The sequence below is a fragment of the Triplophysa rosa genome, linkage group LG7, assembly GCF_024868665.1.
Source record: "Triplophysa rosa linkage group LG7, Trosa_1v2, whole genome shotgun sequence".
Classification (NCBI taxonomy): Eukaryota; Metazoa; Chordata; class Actinopteri; order Cypriniformes; family Nemacheilidae; genus Triplophysa; species Triplophysa rosa.
Window position 1 is genome coordinate 26506174 of NC_079896.1, and position 14183 is coordinate 26520356.

General features: G+C 39.3%; 2 protein-coding genes across 2 annotated transcripts in view; one reads left to right on the top strand and one right to left on the bottom strand.

Moving 5' to 3' along the window:
* The first annotated feature begins 25 nt into the window (after positions 1-25).
* LOC130556824 (potassium voltage-gated channel subfamily H member 7-like) lies at positions 26-4613 on the top strand. Its single transcript, XM_057338133.1, has 3 exons — positions 26-182; positions 544-691; positions 1891-4613. The coding sequence occupies exons 1-3, from the start codon at positions 142-144 to the stop codon at positions 2146-2148; spliced, it is 447 nt and encodes a 148-aa protein (XP_057194116.1). The 5' UTR covers positions 26-141; the 3' UTR covers positions 2149-4613.
* Positions 4614-4753: 140 nt separating this feature from the next.
* Positions 4754-14183, bottom strand: part of LOC130556718 (dynein axonemal heavy chain 11-like) — a 45619-nt gene continuing 36189 nt past the window's right edge. The window contains exons 67-78 of the mRNA XM_057337971.1: positions 13927-14120; positions 13652-13800; positions 11180-11307; positions 10888-11115; positions 10548-10739; positions 8567-8686; positions 8232-8474; positions 7972-8154; positions 7782-7897; positions 6768-6880; positions 6323-6463; positions 4754-6219 (exon numbers count right to left, since the gene is read on the bottom strand). Coding sequence (XP_057193954.1) covers positions 5972-6219; positions 6323-6463; positions 6768-6880; positions 7782-7897; positions 7972-8154; positions 8232-8474; positions 8567-8686; positions 10548-10739; positions 10888-11115; positions 11180-11307; positions 13652-13800; positions 13927-14120 — 2055 coding nt within the window. The 3' untranslated portion in view covers positions 4754-5971. The remainder of the gene's footprint in view (positions 6220-6322; positions 6464-6767; positions 6881-7781; positions 7898-7971; positions 8155-8231; positions 8475-8566; positions 8687-10547; positions 10740-10887; positions 11116-11179; positions 11308-13651; positions 13801-13926; positions 14121-14183) is intronic.

Sequence of the window (14183 nt, forward strand, 5' to 3'; positions counted from 1 at the left end):
TGTGATGAATAGCACTGAGGGCTTTGCGTTTCTCCAGACGTGTGCGCTGAAGAATGGCCTTGTGGGAATGCAGATGACTCAGCGAAATCTCAGGACAAAGAGGGAGGAGACGACTGTGAAAGTGACATCACGTTCGGAGAAATGGAGCAGCGGCTGGATCTACTGCAGGAACACCTGAACAGGTGAGAGAGAGAGAGAGAGAGAGAGAGAGAGATAAAGTGGGACGCACACATGAAAGTGTGAATTATGAGAATAAGAATTAAGGCCCGTTCACAACAAGGATGAGAAATATAAGTTTTAAAAATGGTTATGAACGTATGAGTACTAGAACAGATTTTATTTTATTCCAGTTAACAATAAACATGGATCCATTCAAATGTAAAGGCACATTTAAAAAGTTTAGAATAAACATAACACTATCCTCCAGTGGTGTGCACGCTACTATAGTTTTCATTCTCGGTGTCAACATGAGCATGTTGTAGTTTTGATGAAGCGGTGCATACTGCCCTCCGCTGGTCACAGATTGTATTGTATTGTGTGTAGGCTGGAATCTCAGATGACTACAGACATTCAGGCTATTTTACAGTTACTTCAGAGACAGAGCGCTTCAGGACCTCCAGCGTACAGCACTGTAGCCGTCAGTCCAGAATATAACAAACCTGTACAGCCCGTCACCGCCATACAGACGCAGGTAACAAACAACATACAACTCACAACATGCCCTCACACAAAGACTAACCTGAAAATATGAAACCGTTCAATTTCAGTCTGCTGTTTATGTACGTTAGTGTACTTGTGTACTTATGTGTAGTTGCGCTATACTTGTATTCAGTCTTTTGATGGAGATATACTTAAAAAGCATATGGCTTGTTGTTGTGTTTACTCTTTTGATTGAGTAGTCAACTACATTTCAAGCAGTGCTCGAATTGAATCATGTCGTATGGGGCTCCCCATCATTGGATGTTTTTTCTGGGTGGTTTTCTGAGTGTCTGTATACAGTGCGTGCAAATAGCCTGTCTAGTTGGCAAAGTCTATTTATATTAACTCCGCCCACCAGTATCTGACTGGAAAAGAGAAAATGTAAGAACGAGTTTGTGTGTTTCTGTTTTAGAAATTTTAGATTTATCATTATTATTATTATTATTTAAAAAACTATCTGAGGGACCACCTAAGTCTATTTCTTACCTCTTATAGGGGGTCCCTAATGCCTTATGAGGAGTCCTGGAGACCCCAGCCTCCCTTAATTCAAGCACTGATTTTAAGTGCAGTATACTTTAAGTCTAACAATAGTACACTTTGAGTACACAACTAGCTTACAACTACACTATATTACAACTGAACTTAGAAGTATAGGCATAGTTTACTAGTTCAGTACATGTAGCACATTTTAAGTTTATGAAAGTACACTTTGAAGTGCTGTATATTCTCAGTAAACTTCTAGTTTTGTAGATTGAGTTTATATTTTAGATATGTAATACTTTTACTCAATCAAAAGGGTAAACACAACTACAACCCAGATATACTTGGAACTCTTCATTATACTTTCACAGAGTGTACCTCGATCAAAAAATATACAAGAACAAGTGTAAGCAAATATAATATATTTCAGTATATTTCTGAGAAATGCACAAAAAAATACTGAAAGTTTACTTTCTTTCTTTTTTAGTTTAAAAGAAGTATACTAATATCACACCCCAATAAACGTTTTGTAATAGTAATGGTTATCTCTTTTTTTTTTTTTTAATGAGTGAAGATGTATCGGTTCAAATAGTAATTCATTCAATGGAAATTATAAGTCAAGTGCATTGCATTATGGGATGTAGTACACTACGCTCTTGCTGTCAATGTGTCACCTGAGTATCCCGAAGTCTGATGTGTGTTTGTTTGAAGAGTCCCAAACAAGAGAAAGTCTGCAGCGAAGACTCCACACCTGCCGTTACCACGGAGATGACCTGTGATGTCAGCACAACGACCGCACCGGTGCCGGACCCTCGGTGGGAGGCGGGGCTAAAGCCAATGGAAAATGAGCATCCGAGATCACTCCAGCTGTCAATCAGACAAGCTTCCCTCCCGGACTCATCGCCCGGCAACAGCACTGCGCTGGATCTCCACAGACCCTCCTCTGATCCTGGACTTCCAGGACAGTAACGTGAGCTCAGACGTTAACGTTTGAACGCTTCACAAAAGAAAATTGACCAAGACAAATGATTAGAGCCAATAATTCCTGATTATCTTGAGGTTTGAAGAGCTCGTGTAACTATGCACAGACAGAACCGATTCTCCAGAAATCTCTTCCCTTCAAAACAGCCCCTGACTCAGGGTAGAGAGCTCAAAGTCATATGCACATGATTGAAATCCACCCTCCGTGTCCCGTTTAGTTCTCTTCAGATCCAGTTGTGAATCAAAAGCAGGTAAACAGATGCATTAATGCAGAATCGGTTTCAAACGTGTTCATTTTGTAAATACAGAAACGGAACGGTGCACACGGGCGCTCATGATGAATAGGGATGGGTATCGTTAAGATTTTAACGGTATTACTACTCTTATCGATACTGCTTATCGGTCCGGTACTTTAACGGTATTCTTATCGGTACTTTTTGATATAAAGATATGTCGTCTTGGGGATGGACCAGCGGAATCGGAAGGAGTGGGTTGGTTTTCTACATCTTAAAAAAACATTTCAAAATCTTAATAATTATTTGTGCATGTTTATTTTGTGTATACTGCACTGAATTATGTAAGTTCTCAGTGTAATAATAAATGATTACACATATAGGCTGATTATTAAGTAGTTAATAGGAAATGGATTAAATGTGTAATTTCCTTTCACCCATGTTGAATTAGCATAGTTTTAACGTAAGGTAATGGAAACCAGTTTGATCGAATTTACAGTTGTTTTAAATAGGGTGAATGGCATTAGCATATTTTATATAAATAATGTCAGAGTTCAAGGAACGTCTGTTAGCATTCAGCATACATACCTGACGTAGATGGGCCATCAAGAGATGAACTAGATTGGGCCGAGCAGTCAAAAACAGAGCATCTGTACATGATGCACTTTTGACAGGTGCTTTGTGTTTCCACCCTTACAAGCAAAGGTTTTGTTGCACTTGTGGCTACGAGCATTGTCACTGTTAGCATCAACTTTGGTGAAGTGTAACCACACTTTTGAACGTTTAGTTCTCTCGCCATCGTCGCGTCTTTCTTCTCTGCGAGACACGTGACGTGCCGCGCCGCCTCGCGCGCTCTGCTGGGAATAACGAATATGCTTGCGCCAAAGACTAAGTTCTTGGTGTTATTGAAAATTAGAAACTATTGTTGCAATAAAATATAAGATTTTTTCCCTGAGGACCGAAAGCAGAACCGATAAGGGCGGAGCTTATCGATGCTCCGGTCTTTCTTAATTTCGCCCCGGGGCCCGTTTATACCGGGTTTCGGTACCCATCCCTAATGATGAAGAAAGGTGCATGCTGGGAGAAAAAAGCAGTGTTTGTTTTTTGCATGTTAAAAGACACTCGCATTGTTAACCAAGTGCTATGAGCTTGTTTTTTGTTTCCTATATCACCTATTTGTGATTTATATACGTATTTATTTACTTACTACGAGATTCCTGGTATTCAGGAAGAATCTTTACTTGAACTGAACGCTGCGAAGCCTCATCGTCCCCACACGTCATCTCAAAATATCGCACTGTTTTTCCCCATATCACGATCCCACAGGCCAGTTACAGTCGAAGGAATTTTAACATCACCAGTATTGAAAAACAATTATGTCTCAGTGTTGAATTTGATGAAACCCGTTCACACTGCGCGCAAATCCAGTTTGACTTCAAATCCCAGTTTTTTTTTTGTCGTGTACCTTCATTTCTCGTACAATTTAGACGTAAACACCACGTCACGCTTGCGATATTCTGGAAGCTGTAGCAGTGTTATCATTTATTTATTATCTGTAGAAATAAATCCGGATTATGAGACGCGGGGAACCCAAATCTCTGGCTTTAGTAGCAGCCGTCATCTCCGGATCGTAATCCAGAATAAAGCACAGAACTCGTAGTCTTGCAGTATGACATGACTCGAGCTGCATGTTTTAACCAAAGTTAGTTAGTAGTGTTAATCGTGTAATCCACATGTTATGAGATGCATCCGAACACGCAGTCTTCCTAGAAAACAAAACGTATGCATGTCTTTAGTCGTTTCCTCGTAGGGTTGCCAGATTTAGATCTTGGACGTGGATGAATGAATGAATCCGGTGGGACATATCAGTGTATTGGAGAGAGAGGCTCTGAATTCACGTCACGTGTTTCGGAGCCGGGAACGCTGGCACGTGGCACGTGAAGAAGAGGATGAGAGAAGGATACGATACTATTGCGATCTTTTGCACAAACTCTTTGAAACATCTTGTACAGTGTCACTTTTTAAAACTAGTGCTGTTGGCAGAATTGTTTTTATGCATTTTTTTAAATGTTTGACACTGTATTTTATATAACGCAACACGTAACAGCAGGTTAGAATGTTTTCTTCCTTGGATATATTATTGGTATGTATTATAGCCTATTTATGCTGTATATTGTGAATATACCATGCACAACTGTGTATATTAATAAAGAACAGAATGCTTCATTTACAGTGTTGTATCACATTATTGACTTATTTTAAGGTAAGGAAAATGCAGGACACTTTTCTGTTTGTTCGAACCAGAGCAAATATACAACCGCCGAACATACTGAGAGACGAAGAATCCACAGGTTCGTGTAATCATCATTTCCAGACGTATATGTGGTCATTCCAGTCCAGTATGTGTTCTCAAATCTCAGTGACATCATTTCATTCAACAGCAATGTGAAAGACTGACAGCATGACAAGACGCATGAAAACTGGGATGAAAATCACATAAACAAATACGTTTGGAAAATTTCCTAGAAACATGATTGTCGTGTTGCTTAAAAGTGAATCTGAACTTGTTTTCTTTGCCGTATTTGAGGTCTGAAAAAAATACAGAGCATCTGTTCTGTTATTCTCACCTGTTTCTGCAAATAGAAAAAAAAATGTATTTGAAATTTGGGAGGAATATTATTAGTAGTTCACAGAATGCAACAAAATTGATCATTTTACCTGAACGCATATCTATAAATACTACATTCAGAAAAATGTAAAATAAAATTGAAATGGTCCCTTAATATTTCCCGCAGCTGTAAGTCTCGTTTTTTTCACATTTAAAAGGAGACCCACTTTAAATCATGTACGTTCACTCGTTTACGGCCGGCTGTTTTCTAGTCATGCTCTTATCTTTCTGGATCAGGAAAGACAAAATCTTTCAAACGGTTTTCTAAGCTTATATTTTAACATGCAGTGTTGTACTGCATAGTTTTTTATTTTAGGTCACACAACACACGCAGCAGAGAAAGTCTTGTTAATATTGTCACAATTTAAGATTTGTTTTGTGACTTTAAAACAAACATTGCATATGATTGGTGACTTCAGGTAATACATTATTTCCAGTTTGGTCGTAGACTCATGGTCCGCACACGGCATGTCAAATGACTAATGCAAGAGTATATAAACATTGATTCTTTAGCTCACAGCTGGTCCAAATTAAAAGGAAAGTTCACCCAAAAGTGAGAATTCTCTCATCATTTATTCATCCTCATGTTATTTCAGACCTGTATGTGAGAAGAATGTTGATAGTCAAACAACACTGAACCCCACTGACTTCCATTGTATGAACACAAAACCACTGAGACATTTCTCAAAATATCTTCTTTTGTGTTTCACTGAAGAAAGACTCGCATACAGATTTACAACCACATGAGAGAGAATAAATGAGAGATTTTGGGGTGAACTATCCCTTTAAGCACATTCCAGAATAAGAAGGTCTTTTCTTAACTAGCACTGTCTTTATTTAAAGGCTATTTGAACTAGTATGAAAACACAAACACACCGGTCACACATCAGTAAGTCATCAGTTGTCTGTGTCACACACTAAGCAGAAGGGCGACCCCTGCGAGAACCCATTTTGCGGGTCTCTCTCTGGTTTTAAGGTTGAAGGTCCAAATATAGGTGTTAGCGCGGAGTTTGGTTTTATAGACGGGACATTCATAGGTATTACGCGTCTCCTGACGATCGTTTGGAACGGCTCTGACGGCGATAACAGGCATGCTGGGAGTAAGTTCCTTCAGACGCGCCTCCGCAATTGTCCCACCCTGAATATCCCAGCGTGCACCTGCGGTCACAAACACACCATTACTCAAATAACAATATTAGAAGTGTTCTGTAATTGGCTAACGCTTCGGCATCTGCACTGTGATTGGACGGAGGATACACACCCTCCATGTAAAGGCCATAGATGTACGCTCCCTCTCTGGCCGCCTGGTTAAACTCCTCTTTAAACTTTTTGGTAACATCCACCGTCAGGTTCATCTTGTCCAGCGGCCATTCATTCTTACGTGCCAAACTCTGCATCACAGCTACAGAATAACAAAATGTCAGGAGGTCAGAACAAAGTTTCGTTTCAGATGTTTGCCCTAAAATCGTTAAGGAGAAATAAAATGAAAGTAGATTGCAGAGGTAAAATAATCTGAATTTGAGTCAATTTGATGAGAAATGTTTGAGTTGATCTTGAGATCTTCAATCAAATTGACTTTTGATTGCAGACTTGAGAAATCTGAGCTCAGTTTGACACATTGTTGATGTCTCTTCTCAAACTCTAACGACAGACGCATTTGTGACATCTCTGACTCTTTTTCTCAGGAGAACTTTTGTGTGTGTTACCTGTTAGAAAAGACTGAGGGTTAAATAAACCAGAGATCCAGACGACACTGGGCAGAGAGAGATCTTGAGTCCAGCTGTCCAGCTCTCTACAGCGGAGCAACACGTCATTATACCTGAAACACACAATACAAATCATAACACATAAAAGACATTTATCTAAAGTGGGTTTTTTTTCATATATTTGCTGTCACACCATAGGACACGTGTACGGTTTACTACCCGATGCCACATTCCACCATATTGGAACAGTCAACATTTCAGTTCCCATTGTAACAGAATTCTTTTTTTACTTTTCTAAGGTGCCTCCTTGTAAAAAACTGCTGAGATTTACATTCCAGAAAAAAATGGGATAACCCATTTACGGGTCACGGGTGTTGCTTTTTGGTTTTATGTGTATTAACCCAAAATGACAGGGTTTCTAACTATGCTCACTTTTTAATGTTGTCTTGCTATATTGTGTTATTCATATTATATTCAGTGTTGGGTGTAACTAGTTACTAAGTAATTAGTTCCTGTAATTTAATTACTTTTCCTTTGAAAAGTAAAGTAAGGGATTACTCAATTGACATCAAAATTCAAAGTCTAACTTTAAAATCTGTGCTATAATGTATAATTCTCACATTTGTAATACTTTGGTCAGTTAATAACACTACTTTATGTAAAAAGAGCCGTTTCATGTCTATCCTTGAATCACTTAACTAATCAAGGTTGATATAGGATATAGAAAGTAATTAGTAACTAGTAATTCATTACTTTTTCAGAGTAACTTGCCCAACACTGATTATATTGTACATGTGATATTCATACATGTGTATAACTACAGTCACAAACACACAGTCAGCTTGTTTTCTAGTGTTAACAGACCGACTCTGACTGTTCCAATATGGCGGACGACTTGCATACGGCGTCCCATAGAAACATCTGCTAATGAGGCATCTATGTGTATATACAGTATCTCAATAGGTATTTGAAAAGAACTTTTAGTGTATAGCCAGCATGTATGTGTTTGTTTACCACTGTCCAAGACTGTATGTGGAGGGGTACGCAAGTCTGGCCCACGGATCGGGAACATTATCATAAAACAAAGCTGTTTGTATCTGCTCCATCTCTGATGATATGGCCAGTTCTCCCTGCACGAGACGGCAAGAAGGTCACCATGGTACCAACACAATCACACACATCCATCACTCACGCAAACTCTCACCTTTAACCCCAGATCCAGTTCTTTGAGTGAGCGTCTTATTTCGTTGACGAGCATGTTCATACGCCCACACTCCTGGAAGCACACTAGAATGTAAGGAGAACGTTCGGCCGTCTTGGACGTGATGTCTGACATGTTGTACTCCTCGGGTAATTTCTCCAGGATGTCGTCCAGGATGGTCTTCACCTGAAACACCACAGACTGTGTATAACGTCTGTGTGTCAGGAGCGACAAACACAACGTTCATGAAAAGAGAGACAGACCTTCTCCTCTGTGGTCTGTGAGGTTCCTTCACCCATGCCGGAGGCTCTGGACTGAAGCTCCAGCAGCGTGTGAAACAGACCGTCTGACGTCACCGTAAGAAACTCGATCTCAGCGTTCAGATGAAGCCCATAATGCACCGGGCTTTCGTGTGGCAGCACCTCGTCTATGTAAGCATGATAACCTTGATAATCCAGGTTGGAAGGAACGACAAATCCCTGAGCCAGTGACAGCTTCCGGTCAAACTGTTGATTGGGGGGGAGAGGGGGTCAGTTCGTGCAAGTGTGTGCATTGTGTGTCACACGTGAATGTTGGCTTGTGTGCGCGTTGTGTGCACCTGGTTGGGTTGCATGTACTCTTCCAGGTAAGTTCTGCACAGTCTTCTGTCCCAGTCATCAGTGATGTGACCTCCATACATGATCTCGCCAAACAGATACCGCAGATCTTCCCACGGCACCTGAACACACAACGCACTTAACACAACAACACACAACCCTATAGGCAGGGATGGGCAGTGGTTATGATACATGTATTTTAAATACAAAATAGTATTTTGTCATTTGTATTTGATAGGGTTGATGAAAATAGCTTCATATTTTGTATCAAAATACTTGAGTCATTGTATTTTTGTAGTTTTCAAATACTTTGCAAGAAGTCTACATGATGACATAAAAATGCAGCTTCTGATTGGTGTCGACTCGGTAGTTCGCCCAGACTTTAAAACAGAAAACAGATCTTTATGGAAGAAAGGTGGTCAAGGTAAGAAACGTGCAGGCTGCCAGATTTCCATCATCTTTTGCAAAAATCGCTATAATTCTAAACAGTTCATGTTACATTTTGGTGTTTGTTTTAGTAGCCTATAGGCTAAATAGTTTGCCAATTTACATAATGTGTTGTGTTGAAAGGCATCTGTAGCTGATGAGAGCTGTTGTCTCAGTTGACTGTTTTTGTTAGATTTTGTTAAGTTGACAAGTTCTGTTGCTACTTTCCGATTACGTTTCTGGCTACATTTAAACATATTTGGCTTAAACACATGGATACAAAACATGTTGATCATTTAATAATAGTTGAAATGCTAAAATGTTTTTTTTACTTCCAAATAGGTGTCTGAGTAAAAGTATATATATTTTAGACAAATGGTTGTAGAAACACAATGTTATAAAGCAACAAAACATAACTATTAAAAATACAAATTATACACATATAATAGAAACATTTATAGAAATTATATTTCTTTTATTATTTTCTTATATTTTTTTATATCAAATATACTGTATTTATTTTTATTTTACTTTATTCGGTTTCTGTACCTGAAAACAATTGTTTCTAACTATGTCCTATAACATTAACTTAATTTAATTAAATAAATTAACTGAATTATTTTAATATATAATGTATGTACTTACAGTAATGTATGTTTTGTTTTCTAATAGGCTATTATGTGACCGGTGATAAGGTGATATAACTAAAAAAAACAAAAGGTTAAAATAAAACCTATAAAGTAATTCATGCCCCAAAGTCAAAAACTAAAGCCTGATATATACTCAACTGTTTTTTATTTCACAAAATTGTTAATGAAATCTAAATGCGTAGTCAAGAAATATTAAAGAGGTTGTTTGAAAACTGAAAATTAAACATGGTTTTACTATAGTAAAAGTTTAGTAACTGTATTAGTTTGTATTAGTAAATACAAAAAATTCTGTAGCTTATTTTGATTCGTGGTGTGGCTTCTATATTTTGTAGTTTATTTTGACTCACATAAAATTAAGGTATTTGGTATTTTATTTTAAAATATACATTTTGATGTATTTTTGCCCAACCTTACTACAGTAAATATACAATAGTGCCATAGTACTACCATAAAAAGCTCTCTTCATTTTCTACATGTTCTCATTTTCTTTTCAAAGTAAGTGTTTCTGATTCCGTTCTATTTTAATTTTCTTATTGTGTGTATTGCGGAAAGAGTGTTGTATTTGACTATAGTTAATAATACAGAATGCTACAGTTTACCTCAGCAGATTGCATCTGGATTTAGTAAGGTTTAGCAGTCTTGACATTGTCTGTAGTTTGAATCATTTCATTTCTATTGAACTTTTGTAATGTAACAAACATGACTTGCAACGACATTTTGACCGCTTGTCAATCTTGTTAGGCTAATGTCATCTTGGCCCTTTTGTGTCCCTGTGTGCACTCACAAAATCCTTTTAGAAATCGCTTGAATGGATTACCATTTGTATGTCTGGTAAGAAACGTCAAAATTTACGGATTATATTTGAAGGAGACAAATGTCGCACACACACACACACACACACACACACCTGTGAGTTGGCCTCCAGGTAGTTATAGAGCACATTGACTGATATGGTGAGGTCTCCTGTGTTGAACGGGTACTTTCTGTTCCAACCCTGAGGACCAAACTTTCTTCTCTCTGCCACACACGCATGGAAATAACACAGCGAGAACAGAATGGTCTTAAACTCCTGCTCACGCGAACACTGGTCCAGAATGTCCTAAAACACAAGAACACGTTCACCCAAAAATGAAAATCTTTGACGGCCTGAGAGTGAGTAACTACGTAAACAGCAAATGTTCATTTTTGGGTGAAATAATATGGCATCGATATAGTTTTGTCAGTAGTCTGGTGTTTATTTCACTCACCTGATCAAAGTTATCCAAAGCTGCGTGTAAATTGGCCAGCATCCCTGTAGGCGGCTCATTGGTGATCTTGATGGAATTTTCCAGAATTCCCTGCGGGATGATGTGTTCCTGTGGGGTGGGAGACGGTTCGGCGCTCATAAACACTCGGTAGTCCGGGTGACTGTTCTCACAGCACCGCTCCAGGAGTTTCTCCAGACTGCCCAGCCATTTGGCCACCAGATGAACGTTCTAGAGAAAACAGCCGATTAGAAGAAAACACACACAGACATGATGATGTGAGACAAACGCAGACCTGTAGAATGACCCAGTGGCCCTCTCTGGAGGCTTTTTCCATAGCCAGCTCCGCTACAGACTCCTGACCCTGTCCCAGAGACACATTGTGAAGCTTCCCCAGATCTATAGTAAAGCCCAGTTTCTTCCCTAAACACACACATGAGAGAAACACTCACTCGCATACACAGATAGAAGTCTTTAAGACATTTATAAACTTGGTTTCTTTGTCACATTCACACAGACATATATCCATACTGAAATGTTCATCTATCAACAGCACTTTTCTTAGTAATTAAAGAAATATACATTTAATAGTAAATACAGATATACAAATGGTTATAGAAAGACAATGTTATAAAATAATAAGCAACACAAAATAACTATTATAACTACAAATGATAGACATTTAATAGAAAAATGTATAGAAATTGTATTTCTTTTATCATTATTTTCTTATATTTTTTATATCAAATATACTGTATTTATTTTTATTTTACTTTATTCGGTTTCTGTACCTGAAAACAACTGTTTCTAACTATGTCCTATAACATTAACTTAATTTAATTAAATAAATTAACTGAATTATTTTAATATATAATGTATGTACGTACAGTAATGTATGTTTTGTTTTCTAATAGGCTATTATGTGACCGGGGATAAGGTGATATAACTAAAAAAAACAAAAGGTTAAAATAAAACCTAACTAAATATATACGTATTTAAGTAGTAATAAAATAAGTAATTCTCTAATATGTCAAAAACTAAAGCTTGATTTATACTCAAATGTTTTTTATTTCACAAAATTGTTAAAGGTGCCATGAATTAAAACCACAATTTTAACCCGAGCTTTTGTTGTATAAGAGGGAATGGTATTCACGCGAACATCCTGTAAGTGTCAGAACTGAAAACGCCCTTGTTACTGAGATTACATCTGTTATTGACACCAGGCCTAGCCAACGCCAGGTTCTGGAATGCACCTGTCTATGACGTCATTGATAGGTTGAACACCGCCTCCACAGGAGAATATCATTGACTACTTCTCCAGCCCCGCCCACTGGTTCGCGCATGACAGTACTGAAGTAACACAAGTTGCGCGGAACCAGATAGAGCGAGCAAGCAATAAACATGCCGTTAAATATCGCTAAATATTGTGTAGTCAGTGTCTGGTTGTGGAAGAACACAGTCGCTGCATAACCTTCCTTCGGATTCCCACATTAGTAATGCGTGGCTGAAGTTTATTTTTAAAGAGGTTCCAGCTCACGTGGGTAAAACATTACCGCTGATTCCTTTGTGAACAAGGCAGAGGTTGACGATGGATTTGCAGAGAGACTAAAATGAAAAAGCAGTGCTGTGCCGTCAATATTGGATCCGATAGGAATGGCGCAGCAATCTTATGCGAGTAAAACATTTTTGTACTATGCGTCACTATTGCTTTGTTAGAGATCTCTTGATGTGCCCTGAAATACAGTTCTGTCAGGACCACTGTCGTCAATTATTTAACGATAGCATATATTTAGTTTGGCGGAATGAAACTGTTCTGGGCAAACTCTCTGCCCGTCCATGCAGCCTTGCATGGACATAGCAGGAGCGCAGCAATACATGTCCCCCCCCACCTGGGGAACCAGAACAGTTCCTGATGCGGAACGGGATTAAATTAAAAGATCCGAAGATACAGGCAGATGAGGAGATGGGGATGGAGGTGGGTTTTAAGTGCAACACGATTAAGCAGCTGATAAGGAGCAAAGAAATTCAACTTAAATAGGTCGCAGTCTAGTGTGTGTTGTATGACGATTGGTTAACGTTGATTAGCTGCACCTGATGTGATCGGCTGATGCAAGCTGAACTCACGTGACCTGCCTGAACTAACGCTACGCTTGATATGCGGGGAGGTCATTTATAAATCACACGAGGTCCCCAGATAATACTAATCCTGTGCGAATAGGGCGAATGTGTAACCTCAGCTATACAAACTATACGCAAAACCTTGCCATCACATCCGGGAAATAAGTCAGTAAATTTGAGTAAATCACAGGCTTCACTTATCCCGTGCGAATGCGTCACATGAAATACAGATGTGGGGAGGTCATTTCTAAATCACAGGAGGTCTCCAGATAATACTAATACCGTGCTAAAACTGCGAATGGTGCTAATGTGTAATCTAACGTGACGTGTCTAACCAAATTCACAGAAGGCTCCAACTAAGTCAACAACGCAAGCTTCTATCCAATCATAGCAGTGGGCGTTTACTTCCATGCCTTCATGGCGGAACGCCCATTCAAACCGATCGTTTGACGAGACGGCCTCAAAACCCGGGTAGAAAATAGCCTATTACTTATTGATTATGAATTTAGCAGATGCTTTTATCCAAAGTGACCTCAGCATGAAGCGGCGGCATAGGGAGGCGATAAGGTGAGGAGTGTGAACATGTGAAAGTGTTTGAGCGTGAGGGGTTTGGCATAAGATGAAAGAGTAGGCAGTGTGTGGCCGTTACCCAGGGACTCGACATCTTTAAGCGGATCCACTCCGGGTGACAGGATGAAGAAGACGGGCGAGGCGGGTCCACATTCTTTAAATGAGCGCGCAAACTCCACCTTCCTGCCCTCTGTGTACTGCACACCCAGTTTCTCTTCAACAAAGTTCCTACACAAACACCACACTGTTCACACACATCATCATCACACGCAGCTGACGAAACATGAGAGCTTTGAAATCCTGATCATGTTCCTGCCGTGATGTTAGTGTGAATGTGCTTTCATGTGGACTGACCGTACGGCGTACGTCATCCTGTCGGGTCTGAGAGCTCTCATGAGGATGAGTTTCTGAAGCGAGCTCTTGCTCTTCCATTCCTGCGGCAGTTTCTCTTTCTCTGGACATTCAGACTCCACCACTTTCTTCCAGCGTTTAGGAGAACCCTCCATGTCCCGATCCAGTCCACGAAACTCGTCCGTGAAGCTCATGGTCTGAGAGAACACACCACACCATGATCTCAGGTCACCGTCATCAGATCTCTGAGCAGGTGTGTG

Bases quoted from the DNA above. Each gene is read 5' to 3' on its own strand.
- LOC130556824 (XM_057338133.1), top strand. From the start codon at position 142: ATGGAGCAGCGGCTGGATCTACTGCAGGAACACCTGAACAG. The intron at 183-543 runs GTGAGAGAGAGA...TATTGTGTGTAG, and splicing joins CTGCAGGAACACCTGAACAG to GCTGGAATCTCAGATGACTA. The intron at 692-1,890 runs GTAACAAACAAC...GTTTGTTTGAAG, and splicing joins TCACCGCCATACAGACGCAG to AGTCCCAAACAAGAGAAAGT.